This window comes from Pygocentrus nattereri, chromosome 4 (genome assembly GCF_015220715.1).
Source record: "Pygocentrus nattereri isolate fPygNat1 chromosome 4, fPygNat1.pri, whole genome shotgun sequence".
Classification (NCBI taxonomy): Eukaryota; Metazoa; Chordata; class Actinopteri; order Characiformes; family Serrasalmidae; genus Pygocentrus; species Pygocentrus nattereri.
Window position 1 is genome coordinate 20,796,636 of NC_051214.1, and position 10,099 is coordinate 20,806,734.

A 10,099-nucleotide genomic window follows, 5' to 3' on the forward strand; every position below is an offset into this window, starting at 1 on the left:
TGGGGGTCCTGACCACTGAAGAACAGAGTAAAAGGGGCCTAACAAAGTATCAGAGAAACAGATGGACTACAGTCTGTAACTGTAGAACTACAAAGTGCAGCTATACAGTAAGTAGAGCTGATAAAATGGACAATGAGTGTAGAAACAAGGAGGTGGTCATGATGTTATGCCTGATCGGTGTATGTTGTAATAAACATGTATATGTTCAGTTAAACCTCTGATAAAAAGTCTAAAATATTACAAGTGCATAATTATATAAGTCTCTCTCTCTTTTTCTTGTCAGACAAACGACCCGGTCACTAATATCTGCCAGGCAGCAGACAAACAGCTCTTCACACTGGTAGAATGGGCAAAAAGGATACCGCACTTCTCTGAACTGCCCCTGGATGATCAGGTCATTCTGCTGCGGGCAGGTAGGCAACACATGCACCCTCACCGTCATGTGTGGTCAGTGGCGAGTCGGGGTTTGCTGTCAGTGAAGACCCTTTCATCTGTATGTTTCCTGAAACAGTCATTCAGGAACGCTGACCTCTGCTGGTCAGACATTTCACACTCGGTCCTGGACGAGTTCCACAGATCATCACGCTGCTCCGCTAATGAAGAGCTGTTTACAGACAGTGACTCAAACACTGAGAAAATGACGACTCATCCATGCGTTGCTTTTTTCTCAGGTTGGAACGAGCTGCTCATCGCTTCGTTCTCGCACCGCTCAGTCACAGTGAAGGATGGCATCCTGCTGGCCACTGGCCTCCACGTACACCGCAGCAGCGCCCATAGTGCAGGTGTGGGCTCCATTTTCGACAGGTCAGCTCCCACTCGTGCACCTTCACCCTGTTTTGGCCTTTGACAACTAACTTTGTCATCATTTGAGGGAAATGTGATTCAAAAATTACTAATGCTAATAATTATTGTTGTACAATGTGACAATAGTTCCATTTTTTTAATACTATAACTAGAGCTGGCCAAAATGTGTTATCACCATAAACAAAATTTATATCGTTCGATATCGATACATATCGCGATAAATGTCAAATCATTATTTCTTTAAAGTTTGAAGGCTAATTTTTGCTCCTGGCTGGTTAATCGCTGTTTTAAACTATCCTTTATGGTCAGAACATGATAAACACTCAAACAGTGGAAAATTTCACAAATCTGTTATGGGACAGTGGGAGAAGTCTGGTGAGCTGTTTTTACCAGCTGGAAAAGCACGGCTGCAGTTTTTATAATAGTTAGAATTTAAGAACAGATTATTTTTATCTGTCTGGTGACGAGGCTCGGCTGTCCCGTTACAAAGGCTAAACAAGTGGCCAAAAACAGCTAAACTGTTTAGTTTCTCAACAATGAACAGCAAACATTATCTGACTCGGTAGGTCAGAGATGGATCACACCGCCTTACTGCCATCAGTCCTACCACATCCATATCAGAGCATATCACAGTATTCAGACACCAGCTATCAGACGACTGGGTTTCTCTACTCTATCATAGTAGTTTAAGGGATGAGCCAATATATCTAACACCAGACAAACAGAGTCCTCCTTTTAGGAATGCTTAAACTGAAAGCAGGGCTTTTCTGTCTTGTCTGATCTACAATATCATCAATTCACCGTGTTGTGCAACTGCTAAAAACAGCTAGCCTGGAAAGACTTCTCCCACTTTCCAATGCCTCACAGCCTCCTCAGTTTACTGTCGTTTAAATCAGGGCTGTTAACTCACATGAACCCACTTCTTTCTTTCACTTTCGTTGTTTGGGAATGCACTACTACTAAAATATGTCTGAGCGCTGTAACAGTGCTGTAGTTGTGTGGAACAGTGTTTAACACTGCTAAATCTTGTTAGGATGTTAGGAAAGAGATGAGTTCACTGTAGGTGATTACAGCTACACCACTTATCACAGGAGAAAAGATCGCTGGTTCGCCACACAAACAGGGAATGCATAACTCCACATTTCAGACTCGGAAGTGTGCCCTCTCCTGACGACAGCAGAGTAGTGTCGCTTTCCTTGCAGTAGAAAACACCACCAGGACTTTCGCTGAGTATGTAATTGTGAAAATGTTGTATTATATCGACGATTTATTGAACTTTTCTTATCACTCTATCCAGGAAAAGTTATATCGCGATTAATTATGGTTATCGTGTTATCGCCCAGCCCTAACTATAACATATAAACAGATGAGTGACTTTGACAATGCTAACATTGCTGTTCTACGAGCCTCTTCGTTCATGTCTATGCTGATCTGTAGATGTTTGTAGATGTTATTCTTGTTTCTCATTTGGCAGGTACAGTTTGGCTGTATCTTCATTCTTTCTCTGGGTGTTCTGTAGATCTTCCATGTAGTCTAAATTATAAGTATATGTGTTTCACAGGGTGCTGACTGAGCTGGTGTCTAAGATGAAGGACATGCAGATGGATAAGACAGAGCTGGGCTGCCTGAGAGCCATTGTCCTGTTTAACCCAGGTCAGTGATGCACTAAAGCAGTAAATCTCAAGAGACCGTGCATTAAAGTCATTTTATCACAGGTAGGGATGCTAATGGACCAGACACCTAACAGCCCCTAAAATCCCCTTATCTGTGATAGCATCACTCTTAGGCACCGATTTTGTAAAGAATGGTTCTGTCATAAGTGACTATTGCAGAGGAATTTCATTGATTTCTTAAAATGTCTACATAATTAAATGGTTAAGAAACAAGTCTGTTCAAGAGAAACTTGGCCACAGCGGTGGTGATAGGAATCAATAAGCAGTTAATACCTCTAAAAGCTCCCTCACAGAAAGCCATGATTGAAATTATGTGGGTGCTGCATGATCCCTGAGACATTAGCCACATTTATATGCAGGCTAATAATCCGTTAATAATCTGACTAATAGCTGAATTGGAATAGAATATGTCCATGTAAACACCTCAGTCGGAATAGTCTAGTCCGATTGAGGCCATTCAGAATACAATTTCTATCTGAATGATTGAGGTGGGTGAACCTCTAAATAATCTGTTAAATCGAAGAATAATATCCATGTAAACTCCTGTATCTGATTACATTCCCTATCGCAAAGTTTAAGTACGTTCTGCATGTGCGTCGCGTCATAGTAAGAGTTTATATTGTTCAGCATAGCAGAGCAGAAACTAGTCTGCAGAGGAGACAAAGTTTATGCTCTGATCTTTAAAAGACGGCGGTAGGACGGACGTCCAGCTTATGTGTCTCAGAACACGACGTCTTCCTCTCGGCCTTCTTTAATAAGCACATGCGAAGGAGGTTTTCCTGAGTCTGACATCAGCTTAAAGCAATTAAAAACACAAGCACTGCTCACTGCTGCTCATCTCACTCTGACTGGACTCACGTGATGTTTGCTGTCGTGGTAACATCTGCACTAAGTGGTTCTCCACGCAGGCGCGCCATTTTGCATTGGATTACTTGTAGTGAGCATGTAAACGAAGATTTTACATCAGATTGTTGAATAGAGTGCACAAGTAAACACCTCAGTCTGAATCTGTATTCAGTCGGATTGGCAAACATCTTTGCCTGTAAAACACAGCCATTGTTTATTGTTTTGAGACAGGGTTTTTGTCTAAAAACTATTTTTTAAAGACAGCATGGTGGAGAGATACATATAAAGTAGGAGTCAGTAACCTAAATGTTAAAAAGAGCCATTTTGTCAAGTTTCAACAAAAATCTAACCAACTTGGGAGCCACGTTTCATGTCCATTTTATTAAAGTAACATTTCACCATCTTGTAAATAGGTCTCAGTATACACTCATGTCCCAGTATAGACAAAAAAAATGTAAACATAAACACAGACTTACTTTGCTCTGTTTTAAGCTTTAGCTCAGCTATAGCTGCATTTCTCACATCTCCAGCAGGAAACTTTTCAGCAAAAGTAGAACAGTTTCTTAAAAAAATGTCTCTCAACGTTTGACTTTTTATGAAGCTGAATTCGCTTCTCATTCACCAGCTGCTTGTTTGTGTTTTCCCGCTCCATCCCGCACCATTTAAGGTGGAACATGAAAATTTGATGACTTTTTAGTGTTTGTCAATTCGTCTCCAAATCATCAATGCTTGAGCTAAATCTCTCTCTTTGCTGTTTTATTTGCTACTAGTTAGGTTAGATTGTCTGTGTTACTATGGTGACCAGTAGTCTGTGCGCCAACCTTCAGGGTTAAAGGGTGGATCAGTTCTACATTAACTCCAACGTTGAATGATCAGCAAAGCTTTATTTTACTGTAAAGGAGGATTATTTTATTTTTACTCTTTACAAATCCATTGCTGTTGTGGACCCCTGATATAAGACAGAGCCAAATACTATCCAAACAAACATTTTTAAAATATTTTCATATATTCCACTATTCTGCCATCATCAACATCACGTAGAAAACCTCAGAAGAGACGTGTAGGTTCACTGGTTATTTTGAACAGTAAATCAAACCACTGTGAATGACTTGTTCATGTCTGAACCATTCAATCATGCACAAATTTAACAATCACTGGAATCCCCCTTTAATAAACACTGGCAAAAAGGGTTCTATAGAGTACCAAACAAGGGTTCTTTGGCCTTTAACTGTATCGGAACCCTTTTTGGTACTAGATAGAACCATTTTCAAAAAGGCTCTATGTAGAACCAGCACATTCTCCAACAATCTGAAGGATGTTTTGTGATGTAAAGAGCACTTAAATCATGCAAGGGGGTCTTTGAATGTTTCTATATATACAAGTTCTGTAGAAATTCTATATAGAACCATTTTCTTGACTTAAGAACGTTTGGAAAGCCATCTTTTTTAAGACTGAAGAGCATGAAGGCATTCCAGATACGTTTCCAAAGCAGTTTATTCCTTTTTAATATTTAAAACTATATTTTAAAATATCTCTGTGGCTTCTGTACGTTTGTGAATATGAATCAGTTAGTGGTGAAGAGAGGACACGGACATTTCCTTAAACATTTCCTGATTTCCTCTATAAGAAACAGAAGTGTAAATGTTACAGGAGGGTCTCACCAGTCTGAGCATGGCTGTTCTTTGTGCTTGCAGATGCCAAAGGCCTCTCTAACCCATCTGAGGTGGAGCGGCTCAGGGAGAAGGTCTACGCCTCTCTGGAGTCCTACACCAAGCAGAAATACCCCGACCAACCCGGCAGGTACTGCATTATAATGGCTGTGGACAAGCTTTCTGGAGGGGTATAAAGCTGTGGAGCAGTGAAGCTGCGTTGTCTGGAATGATGGAGCTTCATTCAAAATCCTTTAGGATGAGTTGGAGTGAACCAAAACTAGTCCTCCAACATCAGTTCTTGACCTCAGTATTGCTCTTGTGGCTGAATGCAATCGAATCATTACAGCAATGTTCCAGCATCTAGTGTAAAGCTTTCCCAGAAGAGTAGACTGAAAACTATTAATACCCTTGATTTGAGAATAAATGTCGCATAAACATAAACAAATGTCTACAAACTTATGGACATGTAGTGTAATATCTGGTCATATAGGGGGAGTCCATGACAGCAAATGACCCACGCTCTGTAACTGAACACCTAGACAAAGAACCTTTATGGCAGAGGTCACTAACAGGCGGACCGCAGTCCGAGTCTGGACCCAGACACTGTCATATGCAGACCTGGACCTGTAACTGATAAACTATGGAGAATTATTTATTTTTGATGGGGTGGTCCTGTTTTAATCGGCATAGCTTTTCTAGCCTTTACGGTAGCTTTAGCACCCAGAAGACTCACAGACCAGTCACATGCGTTGTAAATATCACACGTGATGCTACTCAGCCAATCAGATCTGTGCAATACAATGAGCTCTGAGACTTGAGTGAGTGACACCACACAGGGGAGGGACGAGGCAAGAAACAGCAGTCCGAGAAGAAAGTGAGTCAGAAGGAAGTTATTTTATATGTCGTGCTCTAAAAAGAGAAAACTGACAGTAAATGTTGTTGAAATCCGACTGAACTGGACTTTATTTGATCTGATATTCAGTTGTTGGCTGTATAAGATGTTGCTATTCCTACTCGACTACTTCAGTAAACAGTATATGATACAATAATACAAGTTAGACATTATGATGTTATGATGTTCCGGACCTTTGCTTGAGGATATTTTCTCTAACTGGACCTTATTGAATTGTAATTAAATACCTCTGCTTTGTGGTATGAACAGCACCAATTAGGGGGAATTTAGAGGTGGAGGTCTCGTTCCTGTCACCACCACTGTGTACAATTCTGACTCTGTATTTTTCGAAAGAAGCATTTCACACCAAACCACTCTCACCAAACTTCAATCCTCATGTTGACATCTTTTCATTTGATGTAGCAGAAATGTTTTGAAAAATCAGTGGACTTCCCCTTTAAGGTGATCTTGCCAAGTCTTAGAAAAGAAGGATTTTTTTTTTGTTTGGTATGTGTTTCTAATAAAGTGGCCAGTGAGTATCACTCTGTTCTGATAGGCATATTGAACTGACTGGAGATCAGCATTCATACTCCTCTGTGTGTGTGTGTGTGTGTGTGTGTGTGTTGGCAGGTTCGCTAAGCTCTTATTGCGCCTCCCCGCGCTGCGCTCCATCGGTCTGAAGTGTCTGGAGCACCTCTTCTTCTTCAAGCTGATCGGAGACACGCCCATAGACACCTTCCTCATGGAGATGCTGGAAGCGCCCCACCAGATCACATGACACAAGCCCCGCCCCCCCACTGCCACTTCTTTTGTACATACACCCATGTAATAATAATTGATATAACTTTGATGAACTTGATCGAGGATGTAAGCTACGTATTTTGTACCAAGCACAAATTATTTACTGATGTGAGAAATTTGTAGGGGGGGGGGTGGGGGTTGGGAGGAGTTGGGGGGGGGGGGGGGGTGGGGGGGTTAAGGAGGGAGGGAGGGAGGGGCAGGAAAGCTCCCCGAGTTCACTGTCAAAATAAATTTGAATAGATTTGTTTTGAGAAGAATTTTTTCTCTGTGTAAATAGATGATTTCAGGTGTCCATTCTAACAGCAAAACAATGCAATAAAGAGCATTTATTTTATTCAAGAAGGATGAAGTTTATCAAAAAAAAATGCCATAATTTCTAAAGACTGCAGTTTAGAATCCTGCCTGAATAAAATATTTAAATTTATGTGGGGTCATTGTGTTTTTTCGCCGTGCACCAATCACCAGCTAGTGTTGACCACTGGGTGGCGATATGTCAATGTGATTTGACTCCTGAATCACAGTGTTGAAAACGCGCACCTGCCATGCTTAACACAGGGCTGTCCTACATGTTTAATAACAGGTCCTATTTGGGTGGTGGATCATTCTTAACACTGCAGTAACACTGATGTGGTGCTGGTGGTGGTGTGTTAGTGTGTGTTTTGCTGGTGCGAGTGGATCAAACAGAGCAGTGCAGCTGGAGTTTTTATAAATAAATTCATTCCCATTCGTCACCGTTTATACCTACGATTTATCCCAACCGTGGAACAGTTTGCTGCCAAATGACACCCAAAGCTGAACTGACTGGACGCCCTGAATCAGTTTGAGCAGCTCATTGATGATCAGGATTTGAAGACTGATGCTGAGGTTGTAGTTGTCGCTGATGCTGCAGCAGAGTTTGGTCGGATGCAGTGTAGTAAACAAGGAATGTGACATCAACATGATTAATATGCAGCGCCCAGTTGTCCACTATAAATCCAGCCAATAGACTATTTTATCTTAAAATGACTGAAATTCTCAAAGGTTCATTTTCTGGGTCTCAGGAGGAGAAAGCGGCTCATTACAGCACTTCATTTCCATTATATGCCACAGCGACATCAGCCAGTGCCACATTCAAACGCTGCTATGTCGCTCGCCATCCTGCACTAAATCCACTTCTACACCACTTATCACGCGATGCACTCGTTTAGAATGAAGTCTGCAGTTGGTCAGTTTTCTCTATGTGCTGTAAGTTCACATCACACCACTCAGCGCCACTCATGGCAGGTGTCTCATATTCCAGGTAAATAATGAAATAGATACTTTTATTTCTCTTGTACTTGAACATCTGTCTAGATTTATTTCTATATTTCAGCATAGTCTTCTGCAGAGTTCAGGATAAAGAAAGAAAGAATAAATGAAAGAAAGAAAATGAAAAAAGAAAGAAAGAAAGAAAGTGAAAGATTGAAAGAAAGAACAAATGAAAGAAAGGAAAGAGAACAAATGAAAGAAAGGAAAGAAAGAAAGAACAAAGGAAAGAAAATGAAAGGAAAGAGAAGAAAGAAAGAACAAAACAATGAAGGAAAGAAAGAACGAAAGGAAGAATGAAAGAAAAAGAAAGAACGAAAGAAAAAGAAAGAACGAAAGAAAGAATGAAAGAATAATAGATCAAAAGAAGGAAAGAAAGAATGATAGAAAGAACAAAAGAAAAAGAATGAAAGAAAGAAAGAAATAAAAAAGAACAAAAACAATGAAAGAAAGAACGAAAGAAAAAGATTGAAAGAATGAAAGAAAAAATGAAAGAAAGAACAAAAGAAAATGAACGAAAGACAGAAAGAAAACGAAAGAAACAACGAAAGAAAAAGAATGAACGAAATAAAAAAGAATGAAAGAAAGAGCAAATGAAATAAAACGAAAGAAAAAGAATGAATGAAATAAAAAAAAGAACAAAATAAAAAGAATGAAAGAAAGAACAGAAGAAAGAACGAAGGAAAGAACAAATGGAAGAAAGAAGGAAAGCACCTTCCTTCCATCCATCCCCACGCTTTAGTGTTTAAATTCAGTCCCACTGTGAACGAAGGACCACAGTGAATGAGGTGATGATGAACTCTCACTGCCTGGCCACGTCCTGTTCATCCATTTGAGGAAAAAGGATTTTGTGCTGAAGTAAATCAGAGAACCGGATTCTTGACCTGCTGCTTTCACAGCGTATTGTGTATATTTCCTTCACTCCGCTCTGATACTCGCTTCACTGAGCTCCTGCTGTTCTGTACAATCGCGGTCTGAGAGCTGGAGAGGGTGAATGTTCTGCCAAAGGACAGAATCAGCAGATCCGGTCAGGGATGAGATATGAACCCACACCTTCTGGTCACCAGCTCACCTCCCTCACCACTACAGGACACCCACCCACATACACACACACACAGAGAATCAGAGAGAGAATCAGAGACAGAGAGAGAGAGAGAGAGAGAGAGAGAGAGAGAGAGAGAGAGAGAATCAGAGTCAGAGAGAGAATCAGAGAGAGTGAGAGAATCAGAGACTCAGAGAGAGAGAGAGAGAGAGACAGAATCAGAGAGTCAGAGAGAGAATCAGAGAGAGAGAGTCAGAGTCAGAGCGAGAATAAGAGAGTTAAAGAGAGAGAATCAGAGAGAGAGAGAGAATCAGTCAAAGAGAGATAATCAGAGAGAGAGAGAATCAGAGTCAGAGAGAGAATCCGAGAGAAAGAGAAAGAATCAGAGAGAGAGAGAGAGAGAGAGAATCAGAGTCAGAGAGAGAATCAGAGAGTCAAAGAGAGAATCAGAGTCAGAGAGAGAATCCAAGAGAAAGAGAGAGAATCAGAGAGGCAGAAAGAGAATCAGAGAGAGAGAGAGAATCAGAGAGTCAAAGAGAGGATCAGAGAGAGAGAGAGAGAGAATCAGACAGTCAAAGAGAGAATCAGAGTCAGAGAGAGAATCCAAGAGAAAGAGAGAGAATCAGAGAGGCAGAAAGAGAATCAGAGAGAGAGAGAGAGAATCAGAGAGTCAAAGAGAGGATCAGAGAGAGAGAGAATCAGACAGTCAAAGAGAGAGAGAGAATCAGAGTCAAAGACAGAGAGAGAATCAGAGAGTCAGAGAGAGACAATCAAAGAGAGAAAATCAAAGAGAGAGAGAATCAGAGAGATAATCAGAGAGAGAGAACCAGAGAGAGACAGAATCAGAGAGAGAGAGAATCAGCGAGTCAATGAGAGAGAATCAGAGAGTCAGAGAGAGAATCATAGAGAGAAAGAGAGAATCAAAGAAAGAGAGAATCAGAGAGACAGAGAGAATCAACGAGAGAGAGAGAATCAGAGAGAGAGAGAGAATCAGAGTCAGAGAATCAGAGAGAGAATCAGAGTCAAAGAGAGAGAGAATCAGAGTCAGAGAGAGAGAGAGAGAGAATCAGAGTCAGAGAGAGTATCAGAGTCAGAGAGAGAGAGA

General features: G+C 40.8%; 1 protein-coding gene across 2 annotated transcripts in view; it reads left to right on the forward strand.

The window, feature by feature from the left end:
* Window positions 1-6,799, forward strand: part of rxrgb (retinoid X receptor, gamma b) — a 74,519-nt gene extending 67,720 nt beyond the window's left edge. For both annotated transcript variants that reach the window (XM_017723735.2, XM_017723737.2), the window contains exons 6-10: window positions 284-413; window positions 672-804; window positions 2,366-2,457; window positions 5,018-5,123; window positions 6,498-6,799. In XM_017723735.2, the coding sequence (XP_017579224.1) occupies window positions 284-413; window positions 672-804; window positions 2,366-2,457; window positions 5,018-5,123; window positions 6,498-6,645 (609 nt within the window). In that variant the 3' untranslated portion in view covers window positions 6,646-6,799. The remainder of the gene's footprint in view (window positions 1-283; window positions 414-671; window positions 805-2,365; window positions 2,458-5,017; window positions 5,124-6,497) is intronic.
* The last annotated feature ends 3,300 nt before the right edge of the window (window positions 6,800-10,099 follow it).